Source organism: Mauremys mutica, chromosome 7 (genome assembly GCF_020497125.1).
Source record: "Mauremys mutica isolate MM-2020 ecotype Southern chromosome 7, ASM2049712v1, whole genome shotgun sequence".
NCBI classification, from domain to species: Eukaryota; Metazoa; Chordata; order Testudines; family Geoemydidae; genus Mauremys; species Mauremys mutica.
Window position 1 is genome coordinate 17,233,832 of NC_059078.1, and position 19,991 is coordinate 17,253,822.

Consider the following 19,991-nt stretch of genomic DNA (forward strand, 5'->3'; position numbering starts at 1 on the left):
GCCCAATTGCCATCGAAGACCCGGACATGTCGCCCCTTTCCATTGGCCGCCCCAAGCACCTGCTTCCTTTGCTGGTGCCTGAAGCCGGCCCTGTGCAAAGGGCAGAAGGAGGCTCTCCATGCAAGAGTGAAGACTGAAGAAATCTATTCTCAAAGGGGTATGTCTGAGGCACAATGCCTCTAGTGCTTTAGAGCTGTGGTATGCCCCATTGCTCAGAGATGGTGCGTCAATGCACTGTCTAGCCCTTAACTTTAAATGTTTTAAGATAATGGTTACAACATCTATTCAATAGGCTGGTTTATGTAGTTAGCCATCTGAGTGCCGGGGCCTTGCCAATATTTCTTGTTGTTCAACAGCTCCTGTTATAGCCGCAACATATCAAGGTAAGCCCTTCTTATTGTGCAATACATCAACCTGAAGAGTCACTGTCTGCATGATAAACTTGCCTTGCGGATCTTAGCAGACAACACAACTAGTGCTGTTTCTGGCAGTACTTTCAAGCCCTTTATCACTGGAGCTTTAGATTGGATTTGTTCAGACCACAAGATCATGACTACTAACAGGCTTTGAATCCATTTTGAGCCAATTTGTATAATACAGGAAAGTACTCGGGTGTTTACTTGGACACTAACCCCAGTAAGGGTGGAGGAATTGCTCTCTGAGGGCTCTGTGCTGGCTATTGTCAGTACATCTGTTCAGCACTGGGAGGTCTCAGAGTTCAGCCTGTTCTAGTGAGCCAAACCCAGTCGTCTTCACCTCCCCTTACCTAAACTTGGGATAAATGTAGCTATAGTAAGTGTTTCCCATGATCTGTCTCCTTCCTCGGTGTGCTAAACTGTCTGGGATCAAAAACCACTGATTGTGTGTGGCTTTAGGTCTTATTTAGAAGAGCTTCCAGGGAGAATGTGAGCACATACAATGACATGAGAAAATAGCTCTTGCACCCCTCCTTGCACATTAAATGTAAGTGACACTAATAGTAAAAAGTGAAACTAACATCAATGGGAACTTTTGTTTAAGGATTCTGCCAGCCATACTCGGATTAATGCCTTACTCTGCAAGCAGAGTTCAGTATACTTAAAGAATTGGGCCCTGACTAAGGATTTCATCCCTGGAGCAACAGTAAGGCAGCTTGAACCATTGTCATCCCTGTCGTGAGTGGACATAGAAAACGTAAAGGATTCGTCTCTTGCCAAATTTACTCCTGGGAATTTACCTTCTCACCTAGACAGTACACTTCATCAAGTACAATGTCAAAAACTAACACTAAAAAGTCAGAGGAGTAGCCATGTTAGTCTGGATCCGTAAAAAGTGACAGTCCTGTGACACCTTATAGACTAACAGACATATTGGAGCATAAGCTTTCATGGGGCGTCTGACAAAGTGGGTATTCACCCATGAAAGCTTATTTTCCAATATGTCTGCTAATCTATAAGGTGCCACAGGACTCTTTGTAACTAAAAGAAATGGTTGTCAATAGTTTCCCTCTGCATCTTAGCACTATAGAAGAACAAGGCAAAGTTCTATGTTCAGGGATCATCTAACATGGGTAGGCAACCTATGGCACGGGCGCCGAAGGCAGCACACAAGCTGATTTTTTCAGTGGCATTCACACTGCCTGGGTCCTAGCCACTGGTCCGGGGGGCTCTGCATTTTAATTTATTCCTCCCTACACTCCAACCCCTTGCCCCATCCCAGAGTCCCCTCCCACACCCTGAACCCTTCTGCCCACCCCCCAGCCTGGAGCCCCCCCCCTCCCCAACTCCAGCCAGACCCCTCACCCCCTCCTGCACCCCAGTGAAAGTGAGTGAGGGTGTGGGGGGGAGAACAAGCCACAGAGGGAGAGGGAATGTAGTGAGGGGGGTAGGGGGTGTGGCCTCGGGGAAGGGACAGGGCTAGGGTGTTCAGTTGTGTGATTAGAATGTTGGCAACCCTACCCCCAGTCAATCTTTGGGACCCCAAATATTGTGGGACAGTCAGGAAGCCAATGAGGACATTATCTGTTTTGGAACAGTGCATTAAATATAAAAAAGAGGGACTAGGGAGTTTAAACAGGACATGTACAGTTTGCAACTAGAGAGAGTCAAAAAAGTTTGATAGAATTTAAGTCTATACAAAACAGTCTATGCTTCTATTTAAAAAGGCAAACAATAGGATTAAATAAGACCCATTTAGAAGAGTTATGATACAGAGACTAAAGGGGAGAAAAATGTAGGGGAGCATTGAAGCCACAGGTTTTTTTGGGGTCCAATGTCAGCCAGTTAAAGGTCTACAAAGTACCCTGTCAAGAGACATTAACAGAGTCAGGAGCATCCAGCGGCAGCTGAAAGAAGTTGAGATATATTTGATATTTCACTCAACCTTGTTCTGTTTAAGAGTGTTTATGGGACAGTAGACTTGTCCAAATATAAACACTGCTTTACGGGCCTGATCCAAAGCTCACCTGAAGTCAGCCTCTGTTGACTTCAGTGGGGTTTGGATCTGGTATTTACATGCTTTATGGAATGTGGATTTAGAAAGCGATTTTAAAAAGTGTAAATGCAGCTACCACCAGTCAGACAGTTGACTTATGAACTCTGCCAGATCCATATTATTCCTTCGTTAAAGCTTCTAACAGTTTGAGATGCAGTTTGCTCTGTTATGTACTGAACAGATTTGATTGACCAACTCATATGTACAAGATGGAGACCCTTACACCTGCTCTAGCCCCTTTACTCCAGACGGACATAAAGGTCTAGGGGTGTGTGCCAGGTTAGGGCCACCATGCTCTGGACTGGAGATTCCAGACAGTGCTGTGGCCCAGAGGGCAGCCAGTTAGCTGGAACACAGACAGCCCCGGGGGCCCTACACGTTACTATGTTGCACTCAAGGGTTAAACATTCAGCAGCACCCGTTAGTGTGCACTTCTCTGCTGCAACAGATGACATATTGGACCCTACTATGTCAACCAGTCCCTCATCTACAAGATAAATAAGCACTTTGCATGTTTTTGTCAGCACACGCTGATAGCCGAGATGAAATAGGTTTCACCTTCTCATTTGCTTTCTAGGCAACACAGCCACTTTGCCAACACCAGCCTCATTTGCAGTGGAACCTTTCTGAACTCCCTTATTGTGTATCAGGGTTACACATCTACTCAGCTCAAGCAAATACAACAAAGCAGACCAGATTTAGTATACTGGAGATTCAATTAACTCTTATCTCGAGCTGTCAATAGAGTGGTGAACTTCTTGGATTATGCAGTTCAGCCTTTCCACATGACCATTTGCTTTGATTTAAAGATGTAAAGCAGATGGTCTATTTCCTTAAGTAAAACGATGTCTTTATTCTTAGGCAAATGTAGACTCCGGTTATCAGTTAAACAGTAGAAAATACCTCCCATGGCTCCTCCCCCACTTGTTTAATTGCCATAGCTAATTCCATGCCTCAGAGATAAGATCATCATATCTAACTTTTCTAGGGTACTTTTGTTTCATAACTTTCAACAGTATGACAGCACTGCTCCTCATGGTACTAGGCATATGAACCAGCTCAAATCCAGCCTTGTGCTAACCTAGACCTAAAGCAGAACAGGGAAGAAAAGAGAAAGTGTCAGAATAATGTGCAGCGATGGGCTTAACACTTAAGAGGCTCTTCTAGAGAAGAGAGGGCTCCTTAAGACACTTCACACCTTACAGTATCTTTGACAGTTTGGGTCAACCCATGAGGTGCAGAGATCTCTGCACTGCTGGGTCCCCAGAAGTACAGAGGACTTAAGTAGCCACTTAAGGGTGGTTTCTCTGTTGCCTTCCAGTCACAATCCTGTGCAGTTGCATTATCTCCTTTAGAGTATCAGGAGGCATCATGCCTTGGGGAAGCAGAACACACTCCAAAGCTTCCAGATACTTAGGGGCAGAGTACATGCCTGATGCACTACTTCAGTGTTGTGCTGCATTTTCCCCTGCACAGCCACTCATCTCTGCTGGCCAGTGGCTCCACCTCTTCCCCTACCCACTTTAGATGGCTAGTGATGCAGTGGGCCCTCTATATTCAGAAGAGGGCACGTGTGGTCATCTTTCACAAGAGTGGAGAGAGGTTTCCAATCACTCTTCATTTGCATCCCTGTGAAGGGGCTGGTCATAATATGAGCCTTTGCCTGTATTAAAATGTGCATGGTCAGCAGTACTTCCTGCCCAGAAATGGAGCTTAGTTCCCCTACTTTATGCATCTTTAAGTGTTTGGATTACAAACCTCCCCGCCATAAACAAGACCTGGCAAAGACTAACAGAAAGATAATGTAAAACAAATGCTCATGAACGGTCTGATTTTCTGACACTACCTGTGTACAAGCATACTTACAAATAGCAGCAGTGCAAGATGAGGTACCATTTAACAGATCAGAAGTGAAGAGTGAAGAAATTCATAACTCCTTTAAAAATAAGTGATCAATGTGTCCACACATTGCATGGAAAGAAAAACAAGCTACTTAGATACAATGTATTTTAGGGGTTTTATTTTAGTTTGACTGCTTAGGTTAATTTTTTTGGTATTTAAAAAGGCATCAGTGCAAAGGAAATTCTTAGATTCATACAGAGTGGGTGGTAGAATAGACTCCGTATTTTTCCAGCCAAGGAAACACTTTAGAGAAATAGCAATGATGGACTAGATTCTTAACTGGTAGAAATCAGCATACCTTCAATGAAGTCATTATACCAGCAGAGGATCTGGACCATTCCATTTAGAGGCAAGTTTGTTAGATCAGAGGTCGGCAACCTTTCAGAAGTGGTGTGCCGAGTCTTCATTTATTCATTCTGATTTACGGTTTCACGTGCCAGTAATACATTTTAACATTTTTAGAAGGTCTCTTCCTATAAGTCTATAATATATAACTAAACTATTGTTGTATGTAAAGTAAATAAGGTTTTTAAAATGTTTAAGAAGCTTCTGGCTGGGGATGTGGGCTCTAGGGTGGGGTTGGGGATGAGCGATTCAGGGTGCAGGGGGGTGGGGGGGGCTCAGGCCAGGGGTTGGGGACCAGGCTTACCTCCACAGCTCCCAGTCAGTAGCACAGCATGGGGGCTAAGGCAGGATTCCTGCCTGGCCTGACTCCACACTGCACCCCGGAAGCAGCCAACAGCAGGTCCGGCTCCTAGGTGGAGGTGCAGCAGGCAGCTCTGCATGTTGCTTTCGCCCACAGGTACTGCCCCACAGCTCCCATTGGCTGGGAACCGCGGCCAATGGGAGTGTGGAGCTGGTGCTCGGGGTAGGGGCAGCACGTGGAGCCCAATGGGCCCCCACCCCTCCTGCCTAGGAGCTGGACCTGCTGGCTGCTTCCAGGGTGCAGTGCGGAGCCAGGACAAGTAGGGACTAATCTGCCTTAGCTTTGCAGCACCACCCACTAGACTTTTAATGGCTCAGTCAGTGGTGCTGACCAGAGCCGCCAGGGTCCCTTTTAGATCAGGTGTTCTGGTCAAAAACTGGATACCTGGCCAGCCTAGCCGGCGGTGACCATTTCAAGGTATATCTTGTGAATCCTCAGGACTGAGGGATCTAGCTCTTCAAGGACTTGTAGCAATTTTTTTCTAGCTGTGGTGCATCACGAGCTATGATGTGTAGATTTACAGTCTCCTGTCAGCTGTGTCCTTTGCTTGTAGCTCAGTAGCCAGTTTGTGCCATTCTACTGCCCTGCCAGCTATTTTGTCTGGTTTGCATCCTGAAGGCTCATTAACAAGACAGTAAACTAATATTTGGAACCATATCTGGTGGGGCAAGTAAAAAGTATTTATAGACACATTGAGTTTTAAAGTAGAGGCTAGACCAAAACCATTGCTTTAAACAGCTCTGAACTTCAGCAGGTTGGAAATCTAGACCTGGATCGAATCTGAACTCTGCAGCTCAGACTCATACAGGGGCCAAAGATGATTATAAAGGAGGTATGAAAGCGTTTACTGGGACCAAGCGTCATCTAGCTATGTTTGTGTCTCTGATTAATTCACTTAATTCTTTGCATTTGCTCTCAAAGCACTCTGCAAACCCTGACTTCATTGAACAAAAGAGGAAACTGATACAAGCTGAGTCACTTGGCAAGGGCACATGGCTCTGTGCAGACTTGCTAGCTAGATCTTTTAGCTATCTTCCCTGAAGATGCTGTGCACAATGGGCATGCTCCAGCCTGGGGCTGAGCAGGACTTCCCCCTTCAACTGCAGCTCTGGGCTGCAGTTCTGGCCTGGGCAATGGAACTGAGAGCAGGGAACCTGTCTCACCTGTGATGCTTCTGAGGCGGGTGTGGGGGAGAGAGTGCTTTATTTTTTTGCAGCCTTAATGTTCTTTTAATATTAAGTGTGTTTGCATAAAAATGGATCCTGGAGTAGTTGTAGTAATTGATTATTTAGAAGGGAATATGGATGTTGAACTACTAACGGGAGTTGTCCCTTTAAGAACAGACAATGTTTGACTGAGAGCGATGTGTGAGATGTCTGTCTTGTCTGTGCCTACAGGATGAAAGACCCAGTCTGTGTAAACTCCAGAAAGGTCAGAACTTGATTTAGTGTATATCTTTCCTGAAAGCCAGGCAACACTCTCACTTAAGAGACTGGATGTATTGGGGTATTGCTAATGAGGCTTAAATGCTTTCACTTGTAGGTCACTAGTCTAAATCCTGTCCAGCTCAGCAGGGTTTAAATACTGCTGCTATCTAAAGGAAGTTTGGACCTTGTATGAAATTAGTTTAAACCAGTTCCCATGTCACATACTCTAGTGCATAGCATGGTAGTGAGGTTAAGCTCTTCTGGATGGGGACTGTCTTACTGTAGGTTTGCACAGAGCCTATGGCAGTAGATCCCTGATATTTGTTGTGTCCTCCAGTGAAAAATCCTGTATTGGGGCCAAAATTGGTTTACTCACTATACATTTGTGAGAGTTAACAACATCTTAATTTTCTCACACACACAGTGGGAATGGGTGCGGGAGGGGTTCTAACAGCCTAAGATTAAATCATAATTGTGGGATCAGTCTTAATTGTGATTCTCGTGATGTGCATGTGGTGTGCTTTTTTTTGTGAGGAGAAGGGATCCACTCATAGGATTAAAAAAATTAACAGTTGGCGAAACTGATTTTTGGGGTGTGTGGACTTGTTGCCAGTGCAGAGGAACGGTCTATCCGAAATGGGAGTCTGGGGAGGTTTGTAGCCCTACTCAGTATTGTATTCCACAGTATCATTTTTCCTTTGGAATTACTTCATTCTTGGCTCCTGTCATACATTTCACATTCTTTAAATTCAGAAAGTCCTATTTGATAAACCTGCAGTGCAAAGACAGACAGACAGACACGCATTTTTAAACATTATTGGCTGCTTTTGCTCAACAAATGAGCTCATACTTGCCCCTTCTTCCCATTTTGAGACTAGCATTTTTTGTCACTGCCTTCCCTGAACAGCCATGGACTCCCCTATATAAACTTAGTCTGTCATCTGTCTTGAATGAACAGCCTAAAGTGGAGCATGATCACAACACTATTTTTTTCCCTCTCCTTTTCCTCCCTTGGACATTTATCTATTCCCCACCATGTTTCCCCTTCACCATGGAAACCATCTGCAAAGTAAAACATGAGATGTGGAGACTTGAGTCTCTGAACAGGGAACAAGGAAGTCAGTCCGGAGTATACACTGTAATCTGAATAGCATGGGGGGCATGGATTTTGTTCAGATAATTGGCTCCTGCCCTCAATCAGCAGCGAGGTGGCCTCCCTAGTTACCCTCCTATCTGGGGGTCCCTAGTCTGTTATCCAAACATCCAAAGCTCTTCTGGCCCCCCAGCACTGCAATTAGACACCTGTGGCTGGTCTTTGTCAGCTGACTCAGGCAGCTGGGCTGTTTTAATTGCAGTGTAGCTATTCAGGCTCAGGCTGCAGCCTGAACTCTGGGATCCTCTCACCTCACAGGGTCCTAGACCTCAGGTTCCAGCCTGAGCCTGAATATCTGCACTACAATTAAACAACCCCCTAGCCCAAATCTTGAGTCAGTCATCTGTCACAGGCCAGCTGAGGGTTTTTAATCCCAATGTATGGGAGATGAAGATGGGATTCTGATGATGCAGAGATTGGGATAACAGGGTTATGGATAAACAGGAGTATGCTGTATCATGGTGCTGATTTACTACTAATCAGCATTATGTATCTCAATCTTTCACTGCTTTTTCTCTATTATGTAGCAACAGAAGTGAATGGAAGCTGAAGACTTGTTTCCCTAGGGAGCTATTCCTGATTATCTCCATGTGTGGACACTCCATTATTCCAGAATAAAAATGCTTTATTCTGAATTCATTTAGAATCAACTATTTTTAATCCACTTTTGGATTAAACTAATCCAGCCTATAGCACTCTGATTCTAGTGTGTCTACACATTGAGATAATCGGGAATGTCTTCCCAGAGACAAGCCCTTAGAACTACATGAAATGAGAATAGTCCTGCAAGGTGCTGATGACCCTCTGCTCCCATTCATTTCTATTGCTTTAAGAGAAGGTGCTCTGTCTGAATATGAATGTATAACAAATACAAAAACTTGCCTTTCATTTGGTAACGTCAATCAATTAAAATCTGTCACTCGACTTGTAGAGGGAGCAAGATGAAGAGTGTGTGTGGTTACAATTTCTTTTGAACAACTAGAATGGTGAATCCTCAACATGGGAGAAGCAAATGCAGGGAGAGGGTCCAAATGAGGGGTTGGATTTTTCTTAAAATCCAGTCTGTGTTAAAAGGGGTATTAGTTTTCATCAACTGATCATTAAGCTTCATATAAATTGCTGTAGTGTCTCTGGCCTCACATTTCCCACCTACTTGAATAATTGTCCCTATATCTAAATAATTCCTCTCACCCAGACATTTTTTCCTGGAAGTTTATTTCCCATGGTTAAAGCCAAAGATTATCTTAATTCAGCTGTATGCATCCCATGAAACTCAGATTCATAGACTCAAAAGCCAGACAGGAGCACTGTGATCTTCTAGTCCAGGGGTCGGCAACCTCTGGCACGCAGCTCACCAGGGTAAGCACCCTGGCGGGCCAGGCCAGTTTGTTTACCTGCCGCATCGGCAGGTTTGGCCGACTGTGGCTCCCACTGGCCACGGTTCGCTGTCCCAGGCCAGCTGTCCTAGAACTGATCTTACAAAAACATCCAATCTCCATTTTAAAATTGGCAGTGATGGAGAATCCACCACAACCCTTGGTAAATTGTTCCAATGGTTAATTACTGTTTTTTTTTTTAATTTATGCCTTATTTCTAGTCTGAATTTGTCAAGCTCAGCTACACCATTGGATCAGATTATATCTTTCTCTGCTAGGTTGAAGAGCCCATTATTAACTGTGTTCCCCTCCAAGGTACTTCAAATTACCCTTTAATCTTTAAGGTAAAAAGATAATGAGTGATCATGACGGAGCTCAGTCTTGAGTTGGTTTGTACATGGTATGCAAGTTGTTACAAGTTTGAAACTTAACTCATTGATAACCTCTCAGCAAGACTCAGACTGAGACTCGTTCTTCTCACATTCACAGATGTCTCTCAAACAGCCCCCTAAATGGAAAATGTAAGTGGTAATTCAATATCCTGTGCTAAAACTAAATGTAAAACATACTACTTTAACCATCTGTTTAGATTGTGCTGCATTTTAATCACGTCTATTAAATAAATGGCCTAGAAGGGAAGGGGTCTGAAGTTTTTTGCTTTGATCAGAAATTCCCAGTTGTACTGATGGTTGATCAAGAAATTGGGCTCACCAAAGGTTTTATTTCAATGTTGTCTCAAGGGTTTATCATGTATAGTGGCGGTACTATAAGCTAGCACCTGATAGGCAATAAGAGAGGTCTCTATCCCTTTTCATCTACGTTCAAGACCAGATCTTTTTCAGCTGTCTTGTTTAACCATGAGTACTCAGTTGCCCATGATTTATTGATCTGGAGACTTCAAACCACATAAGGCATACTTGTAAAGGCGTCAACATGCTTGAGAAGCAATACACAATGGAAGAACTTGGTCAAGGTGTGTGTGTGTGTATATATACTTAATAAGAAAAATCTCCAAACATTTCTCTTTTCCAGATGTCTGTAAGCCAGCAGCAATCAGGAAGAGGGGTGCCTTGTCTGCGATGCAGAGGGATGTGTACAGGCTTTGAGCCACATTCTTGGAGGTAATATATCTACTGTTGGATGGGCTCTTTAAAAATCTCTCTTGGGGCTTTGTCTATATTCAGGCTTCACTGACTCTCAACATAGATGCAAACTGATAAATGATTGTGTTGGAGGAAGGGGAATTCATAGTTTGTGCAAACTTAGTGCTGGGGAGGCCACTAGGGGGCTAGAGCCAGCATGAAGGTTCCACCCTTAGGATATGTCTACAGTGCAGTCTTGGCTCATGCACCTACGTATGATTGATATTTTTTTGTCTAAACTTGTTACAGCGCACATAACCTTCAAGCATGTGCCTCTTTGTGCTTTGAACCTGTTTGCTTGCATGTATGGGGGTCTGGGTTGAAGCTGTTATCTCAGACTGGAACCTGCCCATTTTTGCAGTGAGGACACAGGAAAGATCACTTGAATATAGATGGTCCTCCACAAGACTCCCTGAAAGAGAGAGGCATATTCTTCCACAGTTGACAGAATTGATTGAAGAAAAGTCCATTGAGTGTCTGAACACACAGAACCATGGGAAATGCCCCCAGATACATATTAAGTGCAGAAACAGTGATGACATAATGCATATACGGCTTTGCTGATGAATGCTTATAGTGGGTTGGGTTAACCCAAGTGCCCAGACCTGGGTGCCAATCACCCAGGCTAACTGCACAGTGTGGACATAACTCTCAGTCTCTCCACCTTGACTCGTCGTCCTCCTCCTCCTCCCTATACAACCCCATCCAAAAATTACAGAAACAAGAAAAATTGTGGACTTAACATGATGTTGGAGACTATTATTCTGTTCACTCTACCAGGATGGTGGATCTCCTCTCCACCACTTCTCTATCTTCTCTTTATCCTGCAAGTTCTTCAAGGTACAGACCATCTCTCTCACAACTTGTCTAGTGCCTAGAACAGTGGGACTCAGATGCCCTAAGTAAGATCAGAGTGTTACTGTAATCCTGGTAATAATGAGTCACAGGGCACTTGCACAACAGCTCTGGGATCGAAGGGGAACCACCAGGCTTGGAGACAGGCTCCAAGATGAGTTGGGGGGAAGAATGGAGAGGAAAGGGAATCTGTTTTGTTAAGATTACCTCCTACCAGAACACTGTACCAGAAGTGGCACTTGAATCTTCAGTGAATGAGGAATGGCTCAAACCATACAAACTAGCAGAAAAAAATATCCCTTCTACACTGCCATCCCATAGAAACCTGTAATAGGATCAAGGCGGGGAAAACTAAGCCAAAGAACAGCCCCATGCCTTCTTTCTTAGACCAGAATCAGTACTATTGGGTTTTACTAAAGAAAGCCAAATGGTATCAACACTTCGCTGCTGAAATACTCCTAGAGTCTCTCCCCTCCCTGCCCCCACCCTTCATTTGCTTCCTTACCAGCTTCTGTGTCAGTCCCGGTGGTAATTGTCTGGGTCCAGGCTGCAGACAGAAAGGAATCCGTCACATCTAGGTCTCTGCAAAGACTAAACCTTTTCCCCTTGCCTAGTTAACCATGCAGCATGTAGGGAAAACTGCAGCACACACGCATTCTTCATACAGAATATTATGAAATATTCCCTCTCTGTCACAGGAAGCAACCCACATTTTTCAACTGTCAAAAGACTTTTGGGCTCTTTTCATTGACAACCCTGAAATTTACATGGAAAATGTTAAAAGAAAATCTTTTGCCATAGCAAGCATTTTCTGAGGAAGATTCACATTTTTTCATCAGCGCTAAACACTGATGCTGCTGAACTCATAGCTCCTGATGGGCAGGGGGTGAGGAGGCATGATCTGGACATCCCTGTGACATGGTAGAATGTCCTGAGCAGCTGGCACAACTTACTGCAGTCTCAAGGATCTTTTAAGTTGTGGGGGGCCATGATCAAGGGAGGATTAAAAAGGGCAGCACTAGGAGGTGATTGGCTGTGTAGAACAAAAATGAACTAGACAGATCCAAAGCTAGAATGCATTTTTCAGTTAAGTGATATCTTCATTAAAAGGCACTTTTGTATAGTGTGACTTTTTTTTTAAAAAAGTGGAATGAAGCAGTTTACATCTCTAATGTGCAGCTGTGGCTCTAACTAGTACCTTTTTTAAGGTGATATTTGGATGAAGGTTACAGAGAAGCTGAAAGCATACTAGTGATACATCTTGTAGAAATAAAAACACATGTTCAGCTTCACTTACATTATGGCTTCATTGGAGCCAAGAAACTAACAGCTGTGATGTGATTACCTGCTGTTAATAGAATGGGTTGTAATATAAAATCTGTAAGAATATATTGGCTGGCTAGAGACCTGCATAACAAAGGAAAATACAAAAAGTTAGCCTGCTAAACATCTATCTGGATCTCCCAAACTGCACCAAATGCTCTGCCAACACATTGCAGGTGACATACTGAGGTGTGAGGATTATTATTTTTGACCCTATAATGTATTAATCTCTAGATTGCACCTCTGCATATGTTAACCATTTCTTTCCCTTTCTCTAGCAACCCTCATGCTAGAGCAGGGGTAGGCAACCTGTGGTACTCACACTGCCTGAGTCCTGGCCACCAGTCTGGGGGGCTCTGCATTTTAATTTAATTTTAAATGAAGCTTTCTTAAATATTTTTAAAACCTTATTTACTTTACATACAACAATAGTTTAGTTATATATTATAGACTTTTAGAAAGAGACCTTTTAAAAATGTTAATGTATGACTGGCACGCAAAACCTTAAATTAGAGTGAATAAACGAAGACTCGGCGCACCACTTGTGAAAGGTTGCCGACCCCTGTGCTAGAGGGTCTCAGTGTATCCAAACAAGGAGATGCAATGTACTTGGTACATGCAATAACCTATATACACTAACCTAAATCTGAGCATTTTGCTATATGGTGTAAAATTAGGGTGACCAGATGTCCTGATTTTATAGGGACAGTCCTGATTATTGGGCCTTTTTCTTATATAGGCTCCTATTACCCCCAGCCTCTGTCCCAATTTTTCACACTTGCTGTCTGGTCACCCTATGTAAAATGAATTTAAAATATAGTCCTTCTTTGTATAGAGTAAATGTCTTTCAGGTCGCCTGACCTAAGCCCCTTGAATCCAAACTGTACATCTAATGCCACTAGAAAAAAGAAAGTGAAAACTAGGGGAAACAGTGCAGAAAACTTAAACCTGAATCTTCCAACAAAGGAAACAAATTCCCATTTTTCAACCAACTTCACCAATGAGTGTGGGAGACAGTTTTCACAGGAGCACAGACTAGGCAACTTATCTTTGCAGGAGTCAGCTCAGATCTTGCAGCAGTCTGAACTGAATGTGAAACTCACAGGCAAAAATAAAATCCTGATAACTAATCAAGCTATTTCTTTTAAAAGGCTGGGGAGCAGGAGAGGAGTTTCTATCTAAAATACTTAGGAGGCACTTAAATACAGCAGTAATGGCAGTGGGGGTGTTTGTTAGATCAGTGCCATTTTAGCAATTCTGTCCATCAGCTCTGTGTGCCCTTGATGTAACTGCAGCTGTACGATTTTAATATAATCCACTACCAGTGAGCCAGGCAATTTACAAACTCAAATATCCCTCCCATAGATTGGGGTAGGGAACTGGACCAAGGTGCTGAGGGTTGTGAAGTAGCACTGTCTGAACCGGTCAAACTCTAGAACCCACAATGTAAGTGCAGGCTCAAATGGAGGCGAAACAAGTTTGCGCCTCTATTCCACCAACCTTGTTTGTCTTAAAATAGATTTTTAAAAAGTGCACTGTGTAATAGAATGTCTTGGCAGGGATTAGAACAGGCTGTAAATCCTACGTACAGCCTACTGCAGTTTGTACAATTCTGAGAATTTAGTAAATGAAACTGAATATTCACTTGGGTGGGGGAGGGAGTGCTAATGATGATGCTAAATGAGGGTGCTCTCTTTGTGCTACTGTTTTTTCTTTGGCATCAGCCAGTTGCAAAACAGCAGATATGTACTTGATGCTATTCAATGGCACAGCAGGATCAGGGCTTGGTGCCAAAGTAATTATACTCTGTTTAGACTTTAGCCACCTGATGCACTGCATATGGGCTTATATACTGTAATGCAAATCCTGTGTGTGTTACACAGGCTTGGAACCCAGTGTACAACGATTTGAAAAATGCTTTTTAAACAAAACCCATGCTGTCTGTCCTTGCTCGCTTTCAAATCTCTGAGGCACGGGCCAACAGGATAATGCCAAATGTCCATAGTAACTATTCCACACACGGCCTCACTGCTGTCAAGGACAAAAGTAACAGACATGGTTAGTGTGGCTGGGGAAAGTGAAAATAAAAAGCTTTGGTTTTGCACATCACTCACCATGCTCATCAACAGGTTAAAATATCTACCTTAGCAATGGTTCTCCTAAGCCTATTTTTGGTGAATTGAGGTTTATCTCAACAGGATGTCTAGTATCAGAAATTTCTTGTGTTTCTAGAGATCCCATTTTCAGTAATTTTTTTTCTAAAAACAAACCATAGGCAACATCTAACCAAGAGATCTACTAGTAACATTTCTGTTTTGAGGACAACTCAAGCAGCACAGATATTAACTACTGAACATCTGTATTCCTTCCTCCTCTTATCCTGAATAATACCAGTTTTGTATGGTTGCAAACCAGAAAGAAACCATAACTAAAACTTAGAAGGAAATTTTTTTGTGTCCAGCAGATGAACAAGAATTATGATTTAAGAGTCTATATCATGCTTGAACAAAACAGTTGTGTATTTTACAAGATTTTAGAACTTAACACTCCATTGTGTTCAGTCAGTTAATTTTGTATTGTTTGCTAATTTGCTTTTTAAATTATGTATTTAAGTACTGCACAGTTCCATATATGTTGTACATATGGAATCTCTGTATTGCTGAAGTACTATTACAGATGTACAGAATGTGGTATGTAATGTCACATTATACAACTATGGGTGCCTGATTTCCACACCTAAGCTGCATGAAAATCTCAGCCTTCAAAGTTCAGTTACTACTTGTTTTATGACTTGCCAACTACAGAGAAGAATTGTGAATCAAATTAATCATTGCTATCAAATTCCACTGTCATAAAAGTTGTACTAAAAATGAATTTGGCTCTTTGCTTTTAAAACAGCAGTATGGCTTTACAATCTTTCCATTTTTTTGGTTTATAATTATGACTACAAAAAACACTGAATGAACTGTACATTTCAGCAATGGAGGCCAGTGCTTTACTATTGAAAACTATGTGGTACTGCCATGAAATTAATAATCTCTTTGAGCATCCCTTATAAATTCATGGAAACTAGCTGCTCAATCACAGCAGGATAGAAGGCACAGTTGATCAGTGTGTGCTGCTGGTCTTCTGACCAGGGACAACAGTAAGGCATTTACAGTTGTTTTTTTTTGTTTTGTTTTTATATTCCATACCAGTGCAAATTCCTTTAAGGCATATCATGCTGCCTTCCCAAATGTAGTTTGCATCACAAAGCCCTTTTTGTCTTCTGTCGTGATCCAGTTTAATATTTAACCTTTAAAGTTACTAAAGTTCAGCACTGAGCCTTCAAAAGAGCACATGCCTACCAAGGTCCAGCTTATATCAAAAGGATGATCTCACTTGTCCCCACAGGAAAGTATGCAAGTCATGCAAATGTAGCCAGGAGGATCACAGCTTGAGCTCTGACGCAGAAGATGATCGGAAAATTGGCCGCTTGTTGTCTGACTCCAAGTATTCTACTCTCACTGCCCGGGTGAAAGGTGGTGATGGTGTTCGCATCTACAAAAGGAACCGCATGATCATCACTAATCCTATTGTGTCTCGGAAAGATCCAACGTTTGACACGATAACTTATGAGTGGGCTCCACCGGGACTGACCCAGAAGCTGGTAAGGATTTGCCAGTTGAGTAATATGCTCTCCATTGAGTAACAGTCCCTGTTGGAAACCTTGCCATTAAAGTATTAAAACCTTTGGTTTCTCTTAGGGTTAAAGTTCAAGCAATGGTTAGTGTATTGTGAAAACCACACAAGTGCAGAAATAACTTCAGTAGGTTCAGGCTGCAACAATAGTTGGTGGCTTGTGGTAGGTTTTGTTTCTTGTTTTGGTTTTTCGGGGATGCATATGTGGGGCTAGGTTCACTTACATTTCCAGGAGAAACATCTAATGTATTTTACAAATGTAAAGTCTACCACATTAATATAGTTAATGCCCAGTAAAAACATTACTGAGTGGACAACCTGTCTCTGCTGTACATCTGGATATACTAAATCTGTGCTTCCCACACAAGTGTTCTTACGCTGAAAAAACAGGCTAATGTTTCTCAGCTTTCTTCAGGATGGTCATAAGGAAGGTGGCATGTTTCAGTTTGTTCCAAAGCTAAACAATTGAGATGCTAATCTTCCATGAATAGATGCCTTGGGTGCTTGCTGTGTTGGTCTGACTCTCCTGAAAATCTAAATGTAAGACCTACTGAAACTCTGGTATGCTTACATGAAGGTGGTTTAATGTGATGCATTTCAAGGCTCTGGGTTTTTTTTCAGCTAACCTTTAAACTGTATGACTCCGTTTTTTGAAAAACAAGGCCACTATATTAAAGCTGTAAGGACCAATGCAGCATCTACATCTGAGGCCTTATTTGCAAATTTCCTGTATGAGTCTCATTAAAGATGAACCATAGTCTCAACAGTAGATGTGAAATAATCTCCTTTTAAACAGCAGCTTAATTTTTTCTTGACCCTTTGAGGCCATCAATAGTGTGGGCTTAATTTGAGGTGCAGTATCTCTCTTCATTAACCAGAGGCAGTCAGTGGTCGTTTCCTGACCAGTAAATCATAAACTGGTCCTAAATCTCTCCAGAATGAAGCATTACTTCCTCTTTAATTCTCTATTGTCTAGGCCGCTGGATTAGCTTTCTTAAGCTATTTCTGCACAGAGCCAAACTACAACAGCCATTGTAAAAATGGTGTTTACTTTGGGGCTTAAGCTGCAATAGCTTTTGTAGCTTGCTTTAGGTCTTAAAGTAATAAGCTGATGTAAGTGATAACTGGCTAATAAGAACTATGCATGGAAGTTGCCACATTTTTGCCACTTACAAATATGCAGAAAGAGACAAGTTAATACCATCCCTTAAAGGCAAACTTCAGAGTTGAGGAAGATGCTTATTAATATTACCAACAGAACACTAGACAGCACACAGATAAGAAAGACCAGGTCCCTGCACTAAAGTCGACAGTTTCAGGCCCCAAGACCATAATAAACACTTGCTCAGACTAAATTCCTCGTTTGCTTACTCATGTGAATAATTCTACTGAATGCAATGTTCTTGCCTGTGTAAAGACTAGCACTTAATACTGCCAATCCAGGCTCATGACAATAAATGATGACTTACATCTGTTTAACAGTTTGCCTCTCTAAGCATTGTTGCCCTTACCCCTCTGCAAATGACTGGAAGTGCAATCATCCCTGTCCAGTTGAAATCGACTACGTCTCCCAGAATGATCAGGCGCCAGATACTACTCTCTCAGAAAAGCTTTCTCCTCCTTCCTGTCTTGTCCTGAATCTCTTGGATCCAGAAGTCTTGTCAGAACAAGGTTCCCCCTCCCCCCAATAGAATTCCAGAATCTCTTACTTCTGGCTGGCTTGGAATAGTGAGAAACTAGGCCTCTCAATTACATCGGTACTTCCAGTCTCTGGAAGCAAGTGCTGATGCGTGAAAATAGGGGTAGTGAGCTGCAGGAGTTACATGAGGGACAAGTTGAGGAGTTTGGCTAAGAGAGGCATCACTTATACTGGCAAATATCCTACAGAGGCTCTGCGTGACCTTCTAATGTTACAGGGTAGAGTGACTGACTTAATACTTTGTTTAAAAGTTCATTGTCACTCGAAAGGAATGAGGATGGAATTGTCTGAGCACCTGTCTTAGAAATACAGGCGCAAATAAAATCTTAATCGTCCATAGATTCTGTCAGCTTAAAAGCGGGTACAGAGACTAGGATTTACAATAGACTAACAATTTGTCTGGAATACAAAAATTTCTATAACATACTAAATGTTTCAGGGTTCAGATTAAAAATAGGGTGAAATCCTGGCCTCATTAGGTAAATCTACACTAGAATAAGACCCACATCATGGCTCTGGCTGGCACAAGTCAGCTGGCTTGGGCTTGGGCTGCAGCCTGTACTATTGCTGTGTAGAAGTTTGGGCCTAGGCTGGAGCCTGAGCTCTGAGATCCCATGAAGTGGGAGGGTCTCAAAATCTGGAGTCCAGACAGAGCCCAAAAGTCTACACAGCAATATTACAGCCCTACAGCCTGACCCTGAGTCAGCTGACCAGCCCAGCTGAAGATATTTAATTGCAGTGTTGACATACCCATTATAGACAATGGGAGTTTTGCTATTGAGTTGAGTGAGATTTCACCCGTTTCCCATTTGTACAGCAGATTGTTTGTTTAAAACTTGCTTGTGGGAAACCAGAAACATTCAGCTTCACTTACAACAAAACTAGGTTGCTGCTGTGTCCATGCAGAGAGCATGCTATACTGTAATATTTGCCCTAAGCTATTAAGGATGCTATGTAGCCGTTCTGTTCTGGTTAAGTAGTACACTCAAGATGAATTGAGATTGATAGATACATGAGGGTGAGTTGAAATACAGGATTTGGCATAAATTCAGGGCAAGAAAAACGGGGCATAACCTACTTAGTGACTGGTCAGTCAGCATCCAGTAGTATACAGGTCATTGCTGCTTGTTAAAGTGTCTTGTGTGCTTCAGTTCTTCTAAAAAATGGTTACTCTAGCTGGTCCTGTAGTAGCTTGAAATCTTTGCACATGGGCTTTATTTTTATGGAACTGAAATGTTTATTATATCCACCATACATAAACAGAACTTCATGTATTCTGAAGTACAAAGGCCATCCATCCATAAATATCATGGTCAACCTTTTAGCAAATGTAACTATTTCAACAATGGTGAAGGTATTCAATACCTGCTTTCTCTGAGAACCAACTATTGCTGAACTCTTCAGGCTTACATGACAAACATTTGCCATGCTAGCAAGTGCCATCTTCCTCTTACCCCCTTCCTTCCTAAAAGGCAAAGGGAAAATAAAGAGAAATATCTGGGCACAGGTGCCACTGAAACACACTTCAAGAGACTGGACGGCTGGACTGTGTAACTTAAGGAAAAATAAGTGTCATAAATCAGTAGCTAGGAGCCCCACTGTTATCTGGTGTCCAGTTGTATTTATTTCATAGGGAAACCACTGAAATGATCCCTGTCACATCAGTACTGAAGCAGAGACATTTCTTACAGCTAATTACAGTCTTGAGTAGACCAAATCAGCTGTTTAACTCAAAAACAAAATTGTTTTATGCATATTTGAGCCAAAAAAGGGTTCTTCACCATCTGAATGGATAGCTTGTTGGCTTTAAAATCCAATCAGATCACACATTCTTTTCTATGCTCACTATTTGGACTTGGTATATAATGCAATTATGGGAACAAATGAAAACATTTTAAAAATATTTTGGAAGTAAGCTAACCAACAGAAGGAATTTTAGGGGAATTTGAGTGCTCAGATTGCTTTGAGCTATGTGCTCTGGTATTTAAACATCATATATCCACACACACACTTCTGAGGGTGTCTTTTCCTCTTCAAATTTAAGCTAGGATGATTTTTAGGCTGCTCCAAAAATTCTCTTCTATGCTCCAAAGAAGGATTTAGAAGTAAGGGTAAAGTTGCAGGATTTATCAAATCCAGGAGGCATACATGGTATTTATTTCTTAACTAAACTGCCTTCCCTGTTTGGGGAAAAACAGGTTATTGTTCTCGAGAATCGTGCAACTATGTAATCACATTTTTTTTTTCAATTAAAA

General features: G+C 42.3%; 1 protein-coding gene across 1 annotated transcript in view; it reads left to right on the forward strand.

The window, feature by feature from the left end:
• Positions 1 to 19,991, forward strand: part of LMCD1 (LIM and cysteine rich domains 1) — a 65,287-nt gene that overhangs the window by 23,794 nt on the left and 21,502 nt on the right. Inside the window, exons 2-3 of the mRNA XM_045024569.1 lie at positions 10,069 to 10,157; positions 15,750 to 16,005. Coding sequence (XP_044880504.1) covers positions 10,069 to 10,157; positions 15,750 to 16,005 — 345 coding nt within the window. The remainder of the gene's footprint in view (positions 1 to 10,068; positions 10,158 to 15,749; positions 16,006 to 19,991) is intronic.